General features: G+C 53.7%; 1 protein-coding gene across 17 annotated transcripts in view; it reads right to left on the reverse strand.

Annotated features, from left to right (window-relative positions):
- Window positions 1-16,997, reverse strand: part of FBRSL1 (fibrosin like 1) — a 476,831-nt gene that overhangs the window by 89,727 nt on the left and 370,107 nt on the right. For 13 of the 17 annotated variants that reach the window (XM_082066491.1, XM_082066499.1, XM_082066490.1 and 10 more), the window contains one exon: window positions 2,904-2,957. The exons of the other annotated variants lie outside the window; for them this stretch is intronic. In XM_082066491.1, the coding sequence (XP_081922617.1) occupies window positions 2,904-2,957 (54 nt within the window). The remainder of the gene's footprint in view (window positions 1-2,903; window positions 2,958-16,997) is intronic. 17 annotated transcript variants of the gene reach the window in all.

A 16,997-nucleotide genomic window follows, 5' to 3' on the forward strand; every position in this document is an offset into this window, starting at 1 on the left:
TTTATACCTGTTTTTCCATGGCAGAGCCCCCTGGCTCTTGGGAAACCACGGGCTGTTGACTGTATCCCAGAGAAACAGGCAGATCCAGGACACGTCTGCTGCTGCAGTGGATGGGCAACTGCTCCCAACTGCCGCCTTCTTCATTTCCAGTCCCAAACACCCAGAAAGCCTTGCTTTTAGGGCACGACTTTAATAATGAACGCTGGAGATAAAGGCTGGCGAGACAAGCTCCATCCTGAGGAGTGAAAAACGCCGTGCTCTCCCGCACCGGCCTCTGCGCACCAGGATGAGCGGCCTCAGTGACCCGGGCGCACTGCGGCCGCGCGGCTTCGTCTTCTTGAGCAAGAGGAGAGAAATATGAAAACTCGGGGGCTGGAACCGCAACGAACGAAGACTCGACACGGGCGAGCGGGCCCGGGCCCGGCCCCGCCAGCCGCCCCTCGCGCTCACACCGGAACCTCCCCGAGCAGCTGCCTGGCGGAAACGCAGCCCCTCACCACAGAGCCGTGTTTCAACGTCGCTGCCATAAGCTGCAAAACCTTGCCTCCCAAGACATTAAATTCTTATAAACCTGCCTTCATTTTAACCGCACAGTATTTCAAGACACAAAGCGCTTCTTCGAGAGATAGCACTTTAATGAGGAAAGGGGTAAAATATATAAACCAAACCTCATTACAGCATAATTTCCAGGAGACAAGCATGCCGTTATAAAAAGAAGCCACAGCAATTGCATTTCAGATAGCTTGAAGATTTAATAAAGAGCCACTGCTACTTCCAGCCATTGGTGTTACTTTGTTTGGAACATAACAGAAAGCAACCACAATTATGGGCCCACTGTCTGCTATGTATTTTCTATTATGTAAATTCTTGCAAATGGTGGATTCGGCTCTACCGCATACTCACAAAGTGTAATCTGCATTGGACAGTGAGGGCCTGACCATGAGTTACTGTATATACTTTTGCCTTTGCACCTCTGCATTCCTAAAGGTTGTTGCTTTAAACACGAGGATGTAGCACAGACAGGTAAATTACCCAAACCACATCCAGTTCATACGCGACTGAAAACGTTTACAATGCTGCACCTTGTCCACGTGTTAACAACCAGGTCAAAGAAACCCACCCAAACCCACACGACAAGAACAGCGCAGGGCGGTGACGGACAAATGAACCTGACGGATACAACGCCATTTACCACGGCCGGTCAGATGGACCCGGGTAACTGGCACACCCGGAGTTTCCAAAAATGAGAATACTCCATTTTTTAAAAAGAACAGAAACTCCATTGCTTTCTACAAAACTTTCAATGGAACAACCCCCAGCACAAAGCAACCAGAAAAATGGTACTGCAAAAACCTGTCTGTCTATCAAAGCAGCACCTGCGCTGCACTGGTCTGGCAGACTTTGGAAGTTAAAAAAATAAAAAATAGTGATCATAGTTCTTCCACATTAGTCTTCGGTTGTAAGTTCTGAAATGAAAGCTTAGCAATGATCAGGTATTTAGTACAATCAGTACAGAAAAACAGTGAAAAAAGATGAGTGTAAAGGCCACCAGAGAGACAACATACTGCTGTTTGGTGTGGGGGCGCGGGACAAACCGAACCGAACCGAACCGCCCCGCTGCCGGCCCCGCGGGGGGCGCCCGCACGCAGCGCTGACTGCAGCACACAACACGGACCGATGGGCAGGACGGCGAACACACCAGCGGAAACTGAGCCAAACGAGCACCGACAGCTGGACAGGCTTTTCTTGTGTGTTCCTTGGTACCACTCAGAAAGCTATGCAAGAAGGGGCAGAATTTCAGCAAATGATCATTTTAGCAACTGTCACAGATCTGTGTCAACAGCAGGGTAAAAAGCTGATGTAACTGATGCCTTTAACCTGGTTCAAACAAGCATTTCCTCTTATCGCATTGCTGCAGCTTATAATGAACAAAATTCTGGACTGAAGGGTGCTTGTTCTCCCTGATGAGCACAAGGTCCAGCACTCACTACATGGCCGTGACGATGTGGTAGCACTCGCGACTGCAGGTCTCAGGACATCTGAGAGAACACAACACACCAACCCTTTTTCTAAATACAAAATCAATAAAATGGCCTTTGGCTCCTGCTTCTGAGATACTTTTACAACTGCAATTTCTACTGATGTGACTCTTCTTTCCTTGTTTACAGTAACAGGGTAACAGGTTCCTCTCTCACCACCATCGCTCCCTTGTAAGTCACAAGAGGCTTTTCCAGCTCTTATCAACTCTGCCACAGGAGACGGCGGCAGGCGGCTGGCGAGCCAGCGCACCGCCCACCGCGGGAGCTGCGGCGCTCGCCCACCGCGGGAGCTGCGGCGCTCGCCCACCGCGGGAGCTGCGGCGCTCGCCCACCGCGGGAGCTGCGGCGCTCGCCCACCGCGGGAGCTGCGGCGCTCGCCCACCGCGGGAGCTGCGGCGCTCGCCCACCGCGGGAGCTGCGGCGCTCGGCCACCGCGGGAGCTGCGGCGCTCGCCCACCGCGGGAGCTGCGGCGCTTGGCTGGCCCAGCCCAGCTCGTGCCTTCCCTTAACTCCACTTCAATATTTTTCTGCTTGGTTCTGCTACTAAAACTCAAGGAAGAAGGTAACAGCAAGCAGGCGCATGAGCTGCTTTTGTTTTACAACCTTCCCACTTTCTCCCTTATCAACACAGGGTTTGGGGTGCTAGAGACGAGAAGCCTTCGCACAAACATGTGATGAGACTCTGAGCTCACAGGTTAGGTGACACGGAACCGTTAACAGTGAACCGGCCTGGAGACAGTGGGGCGAAGGTAAAAAGGAAAAAAAAGACACAAAGTGAGAGACAGAGACAGCAACCAAATCAGCTGCAAGAAACCAAGCTACACCAGTCCCAAGTGCCCATGTTGGAGAGACTTGATCTCATACCTTGCTTGTTATCAAGGCACTCCTGATACGAGTCAGCTCCAGTTCCGTTGCGGTCTACAGACAAAACAAAAAGTTTCATTCATATCAAACATAAATATTAGAAACTTCTCAAATGGCAGCTTTGCTGGAGCAACATGTTACGTGCAAATAGCGTTAGTTCTTGAGGAAGCCATGCTGGTTTGTTGCCATAAACCGTGACTTGTTACCAACAAGCTGCAATAAACTGGCACCGAACTGCTGTGAGCAGTCAGTGCGTCCTGGGCAGCCGGGGCCAGCGCTTCCCCCAGCCCTGCCCGTCGGCTCCAGCTGCCCTGGACAAGCTCCTGAAGCGCATGCGAGTCCGAATACTTGTTGTTAAATCTATTATTACACTGTCCACCGCAGGCCCTATGAAACCAGAGGCTTCAACCGGTGGATCCTGAACTATTGTCTGGAACAAACTTCTGTGGCTCACGGTCCTGTGCTCCCTTTTGGGTTCTGGTTGCTACACAATAGTGAAGGCAACTGAAAATACAAGAACACACTTTCCAAGCGTTACTCTTCCCTGGACGCAATGTCACGGGAGTCACCACGGGGGTCACGCGCTCCCGCAGCAGGGGAGGAGCCGGCCTGTGCGCGGGACGGGCAGAGGCTGCAGCCAGGCAGGAACGGACGGCTCCGGCGCAGGGTGCTCACGCGCAGCCAGCGCGGGCGCTGCCACGCGGCCCCTCAGCCGCGCCAGAGGCTCCGCGGGACCTCAGCGGCCGCCCGTGAAAATGGCTTAAACTGTGGGCCAGCAGAATCAGGCTGGAACACGGCCTGGACATCACAGCAAACCAAAGAATGTTCCAGAGCTGCTTCTCCTCCTGCTCCACAATCCAGTTCAACCACAAAAAAAAAGTCTGGACAGTCCTTGAGAAAAAATATTAAATACATCCGTAAAACCTGGATAAACTAATGCTCTCTCAGCAGCTTACATGTACCTTGCAGATCATGCAAAGTATGAGGAATAACACAGCTGAGACCATGTCACAGGTGCGCGCACACACTCGAGGTCCTCAAGAAGTGACTGTTTTGTGTATCACACATGTAAGAATGCACCTGGTGCCAAAACCAGTTCTACTGGAGAACTACGGAACCACTTGCCCAGGTCACCACGGCCCAGCGCTCCCACCAGGCCAGCCCGGCCGCCGGCTCCACCACACGGCTCTGTGCGCTCCACCAGCACAGCTCGCCACGAGCCACCACGGCGCGGTTTGGAGCTCACGCCGCGCCATGCTCAACTCCAGCAACAGAATTCCAGTCTCCCGCAAGAGAACCAGCACAACAGCAACAGGTTAGTTTCTGTCTAAAGATGCTCCTCAGGGCCAGAAGATCAGAAATATTGTTCACAACAGAAAAAAGGCACTACTGAGAACCCTCCGGCCAGGCGCCTGCTGACAACTGTGTTTCTGCACCCCCAAAAAGTGACTGACCCTTGAATGGGATGGTTTTCGGGCATTTCTCACATTTGGAAAACACATTCCCACACAACCTGCCCTCCCCTCCTTGCTCGGCCAACAGCTGGTGACGGCTCCTTGAACGCACCAAGCCATCCAGATCAGAGTTAAAAGGCTTCACGTTCAACAATAGTATTTAATGAACAAAGAAGCAAAAATTAAAGTTGCCCCACCGTTTGTGTTGTGTAAATCCCAGATAATGGATCTTCTCCCTAATCCTAATGAGGCTTTCCTATTAAAATCTTTATTAGCTTTCAGCTCTGCAGATTGCCCAAAGGCTCATCAGTTTCCCTATCTCTCAGTACCAAGATCTGCTTTAACTTTTACAAATAGCTCTAAGATATTTCTCAGCTTATCAGCATTGCCAAGCAGCCTGTCTTATCATTACTATTGCAGATAAAATAAATGAGCTCAGGATGATATGAATAATGGCATTTTCTGTAGGCTGGTTTCCCATTACGTTTTCAACAGATTGTAGATTTGAACTTCAGCACAAAAGAAAACCATAAAAAAGAGGCGGCGGGGCAGGGTGGCTCTGTCCGTCCCGCTCACCCTCCTGTCTCGGAGCCCAGGCTGCGTTCTTTTTAAACTCACCTGATGTGAGCTGGTAATTAATTTTGAAAGGGAGCAGAAACACCTCAGCTTTGCTTTCTCTGAAGACCAAACGCACAGTTACTTCTGGGATGCTTTTTCAGCTGCATTTGTTGGAGAGAGGCAAGGGCTAAATTGCACTCCGCCTAATGAAGCCATCTTCATTAGTTTGCTTCCTTCCCTAGCAGACTAGGAATACCAGTCAGATTGGGAATTGAAATCATGAAAAGGCAACACACCTGCATGTGAATTAGAAGTCGAGGCTGCACAGGTCCCGGAGGCCGGCTCCGCGCCGGTGGCCGCGCGGGACACGGCGCTTGCGCGGCGCGCTCGGGGAGGCCGGGCGGCCGAGAGCCCGCGCTGCCCTCCCGCGCTGCCCTCCCGCGCGGCCGAGAGCCCGCGCTGCCCTCCCGCGCTGCCCTCCCGCGCGGCCGAGAGCCCGCGCGGCCGAGAGCCCGCGCGGCCGAGAGCCCGCGCGGCCGAGAGCCCGCGCTGCCCTCCCGCGCTGCCCTCCCGCGCTGCCCTCCCGCGCTGCCCTCCCGCGCTGCCCTCCCGCGCAGCGAGGTCGGTCCCGGCCACCACTGCCTGCCTGGTCCCCGCAGCAACCGCCACCCGGTTAACCGCTCTTCCGCTCCCCAGATTCCTCGCCCCATCACTGTATCAAGGTTATCTATTATTGGCAGTGACAGGTGAAAATTAATCTCCTAATTATTTCTTGCTGCGTAATCTGCACTGAAGAAGTAACATAAAAGGATTACAGTACACCCTCTACGAAGGCTTTGCTAGAGAGCCAGTCATCCAGGGAGACAGAACCTATGTGGCTAAAGATATTTATGATGGATTTCCAACCATCTTGAAGGCACACTATACTATGACTCATAACCTACAGCTCTGTAGTAAGGACCTGCTTGCAGGTATCTTAATAGCCTAAACATTTGTTGATTTATTCCACACAAACAAACAAGATTTGCCTATTATGTCCCTGATTCTGCTCCGGTACAGCAGTTACTGCAGAAACAGCATCCACACACAGATGGTTTTTACCCCCACAGAAACATCATGGCAAACAATGTACCCAGCTTGCTTTAACTCGCTATTAAAAATCTTGAAGCTACCTTCCACAGCAATTTAACCGTAATGTTCTTCCAGAAACACACAAGCTAGGCTGAGTACTTTCAAAATTAAGACTATATTACCAAAAAATCTCCTTTTGTGAGTAAGCTAGAGCGATCTTTGTTAACGAAAGCAGCCACCTTGAAACACTGTCTTCACCTAGATTCTCCTACACCCGCCAGAAAGTAACATTTTAAAAAATGATATTAAAGAACACATATTTTATTTATCTTTAACCCTTTCAATGCAGCTGCATAGGGCACAAATGGATGTTTTGGGGAAACCTGTTTTTCTATATCCATGCCAACAGCACCATCCTTGTTTCAGTTCACAAGAACCAACACTCACAGGTTGCTATCTCAGCGTTTGAAGGGACATGGGCTGCCCCGAGACGGCTGGAGGCCCCGCGCGGCGGGCGATGCCGACCCCCGGCGGCCCCGCGGGCGGCTCACGGCGCCCGGCGGCACCGCCCGCCACCGCGTCCGGCCACCAGATCAGCTGCACGGACCTTCCGTCCCCCTGACGGTGACCTTTCCACCGGATGAGAAATGTCAGTGATTTGTGCAAACTCTCAGTGCTTAAATCCGGCATCATTTTCCACCCTTTTGGAAAGCAAAGCCCTGCCGCAAACTGGCAAAGCAAGGCGCTGGGTGGCAGCGAGCAGCCACCGCGCCCCTCGGCGTTTCCAGCAACCAGGACCTGGCAGCTGCGGCAGCGCCAGGTGAATCGGAGCCCACACCAAACCCAGACACAAACCAAATCCATCGAGGCAGCACTAAAACCGGACCGGCCTGCAACACCCACCCACACCCACAGCTGCAACACGTCCCGGCCGCCACACGAGGGCACACAAAATACTGCAAAATATTATCATCGATGAAATGCTGAAATAGGGGCCTGGACGTCAAACCAGCCATTGCACCTTGAACTTCCCAAGCAGCAACAGCTGTGCAGCCCTGCCCGGGCCACCGGCCACCACGGGCGGCCCCTGCGCCACCTCGGCTGCTGCAGCGCGTTTGTGACTCCAGGGACAAAGGCTGGCGAGCGTCTGAAGAACCACCAGGATCGCCAGCGCTCGGCTCTGAACCAGCGGCCCGACCGCGGCGCGGCCCGCGGCAGCAACGCAGGCGTTCGGTTCGCCCGCCCTCCGCGGCAAACATGCCGCAGGGCGCGTGTGCCAAAATGAATTCTCTTCCTGTTTAAGGCAACGGCTACTAAAAAAGTCAGGCTGCGTCTGAGTCACTTTTAACAAGCGCTTTCCTCTCCGCCTGGAGTCAGCTCCCAGGTGATCCTCAGGATCTTGCGGGGACTCTGAAAACGCCATCCAGCTGCCGCTGCTGTGGATGACTCCAGAGCATCACTACATGCACTTCTATACGTTTCATTTTAACCAGCATGAGGATAAGGTCATCTATGTTCACACCATTAAGTCTAGATATTTTTCTCTTCCTTCAGACCTATTTTCAATAGATAAACAGAAATAATTTAATGAAGCCTAGAACAGAACGTAAGCCCTTAATGGCTCACCTTTGGTGTTAAATAAGTAAGGAAATGATTCACTAACATCTCTCATTTTGTGGACGTTTTAATCTCATGGTTACCTAATCTCTTCCATAGCAGTAATGAGAACAAAAGAAAGGTGTACAGAGGCAAAGCACCCACCTACCAATGCAACAGTACTATGTTTAACAAGCCTATTTTTCAGTAATATGTTTTGCTTATGTAAATCTGAAGAACAAATTCCTATCCACAGGCATTTCCCCCAAACGCTCCATCACCAACCTCATTATGTGATACAGAAATTATCCCAAGGGACATTATGTAATGGCAATCCCTCCTTCCTCTCCCTAAGGAGTGTATTTCTCATTACGTGTCCTTGTAATTGATCGGTCTAGGAAATAATTTCTGGTAAAACCACATGTTTCTTTACCTAGTTCAGAATTTCCACCTTTATTCAGAAGGATAAAAGATTTCAAGAAACGCTAAAATTTCCATTTCTGATGCAGAACGCCAATCTCTGCTCAAACGTGCTGTTACGTGAAGAGCAACACATTCTTGTACCTGCCTGACTTCAGATACTGTAAATTCATAGTCATTAAAATTAACCACCTTACATTTCCTATTCCAATGATACAAGTAATTTTACATGACTGAATTGTCTGTAATGGCTTTTAAAAGATTGCTTCATATTCAAATACATCCAGACACCACAATCCTTAGCTATTGTGGGTCACTCAACACAAGGATGCTGATGTCAAGGGAAAAAAGAAGAGATTTGCGGCAGAAAAGGGCAAACACACCTGTGCTTTCCAGAAGCGCCGCACAGCAGCCCGGCCCCATGACGAGTGCAGCCCTTCTACTGCACTTTTGTCAACACAGCACCATTAAACATCTTAACAGCTTTTAGTTTAAAAAGCAACAACAGCAAACACCAACATTTACACCCTTTACTGACACATCAAATCGCGACATTCTTGCGAAATCAAAGCAAACCAAACATCAACTGCTGCTACACGGCTGTAGCTCACCACTGGAATTCGAAGCATATTCAATCCCTTTCTTACTCAGAACACCCCAGAGCCAGCAGCGCCGCCGCCGTCCGGCGGGGCCGGCACAGCCCGCGGGGCCCACGGCCACCGCGCCCGGCAGAGCAGCACCGGCCGTGCTCCGCTCCCCCGGTCGCTCATGAGAACAGGCTGCCCCTCTCTGATAAACGGCGCTTAAGGTTTCGCTCAGAATAACCACCTTCAAAACAAAGTAAACCTAAAAAAATCACTGCACTAGCGAAAACTCAACATCCAACTAAACAAAACACTGCTCGTTTTACAGTATTAATCAGGCAGCCGAAGCTGGTGCCTTTTGGCTTTAGCACGGGGCGGCTTTAGGGGACTTGTCAGCAAAGAAGAACATTCCTGAAGAGAGCATTAGAAGTCTGCTGCTTGTCTAAGTTAATGCTGTGTATAAGCAAGCAGCTCGTCCTTGTAAGTCTGTATGTGGGGAAAATCGGATTTATCCATAAACATAAACCTCTGAAGTAACTTCTGATCAGGGATGACCAGAGATTTAACTCTTTAGGAAGATGAATGGGGAGACTGCTTTGCTGTAATACCGCAGCAACCTCTCCCAGGCGAGCGAGGCTTGATTTTGAGAATTGATAACAAAGTAAACAATAGCAGTTTCTGGCACGGGGGAGAGTGGTTAAGGACGATCTCCACGACCCAAAGCAATCACTCAGAACAGTAACTTACATAACAAGAAATGATCTTTGATACAAAATTAGGTTAAAAGGACCTCAGATACTGTAATGTTACAAAAACCAGGACATGCCTTGAGAAGATTAGCTAGCAAGCGGCCTCCTGAGAAAAATGTGCAACTTCAAGAAGATTTTACATGCCTAAAAAACAGTTTAAATATCAGGAAGACCTACAAGCCTTTGCCATTTGAAAAGGTCCCTCTTTCCTTCTGTTCTCATCTTATTCTCGAGCCTTTTTTCCAAACCATTCTTAGTTAACCAGTGACCTGGAAATTTTACTTCGCCCCCCCCCCCCCGCAAATTTGTCCCTGCTAAACACACAAGGTTTAATTTCCCCAGCCGCAGGGACTCGCACAGGCCCGGGCAGCCGGCCCGGCCGCGGCGGGACCCCAGCGGCTCATTTCTCAGGCCAAAAACACACAGGGGAAAAAAATCCACGAAGACCCTTTTAAGACCCGTTACTCTGTGTGACCAGAAGTGCTCTGGCCTGCGCCGAAGGGTTTAACCGCCGGCTACAGATTTTTAAGTTCGTGACCGCTTTTATCGCCAGCAATCCCAGAGAAATCTCGTCCCCGTCCCGCAGAGCGCGCCGGCAGAGCCGCGGCTCGGGCCCCGCTGCCCGGACGGCAGCGGTTCCATGTTCATCGCTGCCTTCCACCCCTCCTGGAAGCAGGGGCGAGGGGCGGCAAGAGGGATGCAGCCGCACTAGAGCAACGTGCGAAATCGGGTGAAAAAAAGGCAGCTTGGGGAGCACATCGCATCCCGGCAGCTCCTCGCTGTTACATCTATTATTTTATTTAAACACGCCCAGTCTCCCCCGCTCAAAATCCCTTCTCCTTCAACCCGTACGGGAGCTCCTGGGTTCGCGGGCGGGGATGCTAAGGGCCGGCTTCTGTCTCTCCGCCGCACCTCAGCACCTATTCGGAGCAAGGGACGCGAATCACCTCCGAAAACAGAACGGGGCTGGGGAGGCGGGGCTGGCAGCGAGCAAACGGCGCGGCCGGAAAAATCAAACCACCTCGTCGACTGCACCGAAAGAGACACACACACAAAAAAGACAAAAAAACCGCACGCACACAACCATCGCACCGGGCGGCAAACGCGGCGATTTCCTTCTTTCCTTCTCCCGTCTGACCGCAAAGCCACCGAACTCCCCGGCTCCGGCAGCCCGGCTGAAAAACGGGTCGGGGAGGGGAAGAGAAGAGAAGCCCCCGCCGCGGGTGGGGGGTCCGCTACTTACCGTGCGGCGCGCAGACCATGGCGAGCCCCGCCGGCGAGCCGGGCCCCCGCCGGATAATCCACAAGGCGAGGCCGGGCGGCCCCCGCGGGCGCGGAGCGGAGCCGCTCGGGCCCCCCCGGCAGCGGCACAACGCGGCGCCCGGCCCGGAGGTGCCCCGGGGGTCCCGCCGGCCCCCGCCGCGGCGCCTCCGCCTCCTCCCGCCGCAGTCGCCGCCGCTCGCTCCTTTTCCTTCGCTCTCTCGGGGGTGCAGGCAGCGCGCCTCTTCTCCCTTTTTTTTTTCCTCCTTTTTTTCCTCCCTTGTGTTTTGTTCGGTTTTCGTTTGGTTTTTTTCCCCTCGCCGAACCCGGGGCTCAAAGTTTGCGCCCCCTCCGCCTCGCCCCGGCGAGCTGCGTCCCCGCCGCCCGCTCAGCCCCGGAGCCGCGCAGCCGGCACTACGGGTCCATCACCCGCGGGGCCACGGCGGGGAGAAAAATCACGCGAGGGGGCGAAAAACCCACAGACGCACACCAAAAAAAGGCAACAAAGCAAAAAAAAAAGCGACCCAGGCGGCTCCGGCCGGCATCCGACGAGCGAGAGAACGGGGAAAGATCAGCGCCGCAGGCAGCCCCAGCCCGGCCCCATCCAGGGGGTTCCCGCGGCGGCGGATTTCTTTCTCTCCTTCTTTTTGTGGTTCACGCCTCGGTAGCCATTATTCCCAAACATGGAGAGCCGGCACCGCGCCGAGGCCGCTCCGCTCCGCGCTCCGTTCCGCGCTCCGCTCGGCGCTGCCGCTCCCCGCGGCTCCGCGGCGCGACTGCTCCGCGCGGCCCCCGCGCGCCCGCCCCGCGCCGCCCGCCGCCAGGCGAGACCAATCCAGCCACGAGACGCGGATCCGCGGCGCGCGCCCGCCCGCCCCGCCCCGCCGCGGGGCACGCGCGGGACCGGCCGCCGGGGCAGCGCGTGCAGGCGGGCCCGGAGCGGGGGCGCGCGCTCTGCGCGCGTCCGTGCGTGTGTCCGCGCGTGTGTCCGTGCGTGTGTCTGTGTCCGTGCGTGTCTGTGTCCGTGCGTGTCTGTGTCCGTGTGTCTGTGTCTGTGTCCGTGTGTCTGTGTCCGTGCGTGTGTCTGTGTCCGTGCGTGTGTCTGTGTCCGTGTGTCTGTGTCTGTGCGTGTGTCCGTGTCTGTGTCCGTGCGTGTATCTGTGTCCGTGTGTCTGTGTCCGTGCGTGTCTGTGTCCGTGCGTGTGTCCGTGCGTGTGTCCGTGTCTGTGTCCGTGCGTGTGTCTGTGTCCATGCGTGTGTCCGTGCGGGCCCGGCATGAGCTGTGTCCCTGGGAACAGTCAGTGTGTGCACAGCGTGTGCGTGCACAGCCTATCGATGTGTGTGGCCGAGGTGTACATACAATGTGCATACACGGTGTGTGCAGCACGTGTGTGTGTGTGGAGTGTGTGCACGCCAGCCCGTATCTGTGCACTCACAGTGGTGGTGTGTGCATGGGGTGTGTGGTCTCGCACGCAGTCTGTGTGCGCGCACATGGTCGCAGAGTCCATGGAGCGCGTTACCGCCCTCTGCACACACGCGTGTGTGTGCGTGTGCACGCATGGTGTGCATGTGTGCATGCGTGTGCACGCTTCCTTCCCCACCCCATTCTTTTGATGGGCTGAGGTTGGGCTCCTTTCCCTCTATTTTGATGTCAGTTGCAGCCTTGTGTCCCTAAGATGCATTCAGACCCCCAGGAGATTTGGATCCAGGCAGAGGGCGAAGAGAAAGCAAAGGAAATGTTTAATCATGATTAACCTTCACATTGCAAAGCAGTTGTTAGTAGGTATATTTAAAATATAATTACTATTGCAGTGACTCATAGGTGCTTTAACAAACGGTTAATCAATGGCCACAGGGGCTGAGGAGCCACGCTGCCCGACGCGCCCGGTCAGTGCCCGCAGCAGACGCAGCAGACGCAGCAGACGCGGTTCACGGGCCGGCGAGCCCCTGCCCTGGCTGCGCAGCCACAGCCGGCACACGCGGCCCCGGGACGCTGCGCATCCCCTGCCCCGCAACGGCCGCGCTGCTGCGTCCGCGCGGCCACAGCGTCCCGCACCGCGACTGCCCCGGGAGGCCGGCAACCGCCTGCGCACCGTTTTCGGCCGGCCTTGAGACATTATCTGAAAACCTTCAGGGAGAAAGGCAGTAAACATCTGTATACTATTAAACCTACTAGATGTGTTCATTATTTTATATTGATTGGTATATCACTACACAAAGTTAATACATTATGATTATTAGTATATTGTTAAATCATTAAATATGACAGCAGATGCAATAAATAATTTCCAGGGGATCTCTGCTGACATTTAGAAATGGATGGGTATGTTTTTCTTTCTGCATGCGGGCTGGCTGCAGGACTGCAGCGACGCGCTGCTGTTCTGACTGACCTCTTTCCCCTGCTTTCCTCTGCAAGTAAAGGCAGCCGAAAGAGCCTGCTCCGCCATGCCCAAGTTTGCATTTTAAAAGATGAGGCTGAATTAATACAAGCCCCAAAGAAACCTGTTGGACGAGGATATTCAAACTGCTTGCATGAAACGGGGAGCCACAAGAAGGATTTACACCAGAGGCCGTATCTTGGCGTTGCGCAGAGAGAAGAACACCCTCTTGAACACCCTCCTGCAACGCCAACAGGATTGTCATGTGAGAACGCGAGGACGGAGCTGCGTCCGCCAGCAGCCGCGGGCGCCGGTCGCGGTGAGCTCGCGGTGAGCTCGCGGTGAGCTCGCCCGCTGCCGAGCACAGCAGCAGATCAGCAGCAGATCAGCTCCGAACCCGCAGCCCGGCCTGCAGGTCACCGGCGCGCGTGGATCTATGGCACAGCTCCTCATGGAACAGCAGATGTTGGAGAGCGCGCACATCTGTATCTTTACAGCAGGGGAGCTGGATGCCAATCAGGGTTAATTTGGGATAAATTTACAAGAGCGTACAGCGTGACCCAAGGTACCTCTTTATTGGCCTACTACAGGCCTGCTAAATACATTGGCCGACTACCACACATTAAAGCTACATGAGCTTGTACGTTCAAAATGAATTTTACAGGAAGACACAGGGATAGGAAAAGGAGGAGAGCCTGTGTCACAAATGACATCCAGATGTGAAAACACTGTAAATACAAACATCAAAAGGCTCAACCATTCACATTTTGCAAAGACAACACTGGAGAAAGGACTTGCTGCATTTGAACAAACGCTCTCAGCAAGGCAGCCAAGGAGCCCGCTGTCCCCAGGGCACAGCGGAGCCCCGCGGTCCGAGCGGCTCCAGCCATTTGTCAAAGCAAACACGCAGCAAACGTTACGCCATCCCCTAGACAGTCCAGCCCTGGGCCAGGGGCATGGAAGTGGGATGGAAGGGGAGGCGTTTTCCTACGAAAACCAGAAATTTAATAACTTAAATCTGAAAACTGCACTCCAGAAAGCACGTGATTATTTAAAGTCTCCAGAGCTATGACATACTTCTCACTAGAACTGATATCATTCCGGGACGGCTCTGAAGCCTTGTTGGTTGCACGAAACAACTAAATAAATAGGTGCCTTTCAAAGCCTTGGTATTCACTGCAGTGAAGATATGACTGGAGTGATATCCTGGAAAATGTGGGATATCTGCTAAGCCACTCAGGAACTCTGTTTTAAATTAAGAAGACGTGGTAAATGAAAGGCCATTCCTACAGAAGGGCTCTGAAGAGCTCGAAATCTCCGCTCACATGGACCTACAGAGGGGGGTGAACCAGCAGCGAGACACCGTGAGTGAAGGATGAGCATTCCTGGAGCCAAGGGCTCACCCCACCCGTCACACTGTCCCTTCTTACCCCCTCCAGCTGCAGCCGGACACAATGCGCACTGTCAACGGCAGCAGCCGCTTCATACCCTTCCAGAAGGGTGGGGGATTGATGGGTAAGTGGTGCAATCTCAGAGGTTTATTTAATGTTCTCGGTTCAGCCCTGAAATGTGCAAACCAAGATGACAACAGCGGGTGTTACTTGCGTGAACTCTGCTCTTGGAGCAGCGTGGCCAGGCGCTGGGCTGGTGCAATGTGAAGTGGAAGCTTAGATGGGTTGTATTCTTGTTTTCTCATCTTTTCAAGATGCTATCGGACCACCAACACTTTAAGTGCAGCCCAGCAGACCACACCAGGGTCTCCACACCGCGCCTGCGCTCACCTCCTGCGGGTGCCGGGATGCCGGGTGTGGGGCAGCGAGCGCTCGCGAGATGGGCTGAGATGGGCTGTGGCTCTCGGTTTCACTCGGGTCTGACTCCAGGCTGCAGGATCCCGCAGTGAGAGCCCTCCCGAGACAGGACTCCCCCAGACCGGGCTGGGGAGAGCACGGAGGGCTCTCCTCGCACCCTGAGCCAGACCCCGCTTCTCACTTTGGAGCTAAAAGCTTCAAGCAGTTTGAGACTGGCAGCGCTGACAATAGAAGGAGAAAGCACTTAACCATAGCGTTGCATAAAGATGTCATGAGGAAATCAGGATTTTATAGTAGAGAGAGTAGAAAAACACTCAGGAAGAGCTTGGATAAACTCAGGGCCAGATTCAATAAGAGACGCCAGCCGCCTCCTGCTCTGCGTGCCCCCACCTGGGCTTCTGCTGGAGGCAGCTGGAGAGAAGTTTTATTGAATCTTTTATTGAATCTGTCTCTAGGCTGGCAGCTGCGCTAGGTACCCTCACCAGGGCCTAGAAATAGAAGTGAAATGACACAGGAATCTGCAGTGAAACTGTTAAAATATGCTCTGATTTGCTTTAAAAGATGTGTGCCAGGAGAGGGAGCACGGCTGGGACAGCACGGCTGGGACAGCTCCTGGGACAGTGTGATGGGGACAGAGTGATGGGGACAGTTCTCGGCGACAGCTCCTGGGACAGCGTGATGGGGACAGAGTGATGGGGACAGTTCTCGGGGACAGCTCCTGGGATAGCGTGATGGGGACAGAGTGACGGGGACAGTTCTCGGGGACAGCTCCTGGGACAGCGTGATGGGGACAGAGTGACGGGGACAGTTCTCAGGGACAGCTCCTGGGGACAGCGTGATGGGGACAGAGTGACGGGGACAGTTCTCGGGGACAGCTCCTGGGACAGCGTGATGGGGACAGAGTGACGGGGACAGTTCTCGGGGACAGCTCCTGGGACAGCGTGGCGCGCCCCGCTGCTGGGCACGCCGAGCCGCCGCGGTTGTGCCACCACCCTGTGCGGCAGCTCTCGGTCCCTGGGTGTGCTGGTAACACACGGCTCCGCTCCCAGGCCTAACAACACTGCAAAACTATTTAGCCTTTGGAGTATCACATTACATGCACAATCTATAGCTGCTCAAGAGCTTAATTTTGACATACAATTGTAACTTGCCGCACAGAAGAGGGAGGGAAGCCTGAAACTGTCTAAACAAAAGAATGTTTTTCTTTCCACTGCACTTTCAAACGTTCATAACCCAAACAGAACGGTTAGAGATGGCCCTTCGCCTCGGGGCGTCCACGGCTATGGCTCCAATTAAAGAGAACAAGGATACAGGAGGTGGTACCTCCAGTCTGATTGCTCTTGCCTGGGGCAGCTAAACCTCATGAATAAACACTGTTGACTGTAACTCTCAACAAAACAATTACACATTTGTTTTTAGAATACATTTTCTTAGCCTTTCCACTTGCAATTTTGCTACTATAAACTAGCCAGGACAAGAATAAATACCTTTGTGATTCTCTAAACATCCTTGTAATTGCAGCACTTCACTCATGAATGTGTATTTCAACAGAAGAAAAGATCTCAAGCGATATGAAGAAATGTTTCTTTGAAGTAACCTTTCAGAATTAGATGCAAAATATTTACAACTAATTATTATTACAAGAACCCCTGCACACGCTGCCAGCTACAGGAGTGAAAACCTTATGCACAAACCCAGTTATCTTTGAAGGATGCAAACACGAGGGGCCAGGTGAGACACGTATTTAGGCCTCCTGCCAGGTGTGGTCACCAGTGTGGTGCAGCCCCCGGACCCCCCATCTCCCCATGGACCTGTCAGTGCCCCCGGACCCCCCATCTCCCCATGGACCTGTCAGTGCCCCCGGACCCCCCATCTCCCCATGGACCCGTCAGTGCCCCCGGACCCCCCATCTCCCCATGGACCTGTCAGTGCCCCCGGACCCCCCATCTCCCCATGGACCTGTCAGTGCCCCCGGACCCCCCATCTCCCCATGGACCCGTCAGTGCCCCCGGAACCCCCATCTCCCCATGGACCCGTCAGCGCCCCCGGACCCCCCATCTCCCCATGGACCTGTCAGTGCCCCCGGAACCCCCATCTCCCCATGGACCCGTCAGTGCCCCCGGACCCCCCATCTCCCCATGGACCTGTCAGTGCCCCCGGACCCCCCATCTCCCCATGGACCTGTCAGTGCCCCCGGACCCCCCATCTCCCCATGG

The sequence above is a fragment of the Streptopelia decaocto genome (assembly GCF_964273445.1).
Source record: "Streptopelia decaocto genome assembly, chromosome: 15".
Taxonomy (NCBI): Eukaryota; Metazoa; Chordata; class Aves; order Columbiformes; family Columbidae; genus Streptopelia; species Streptopelia decaocto.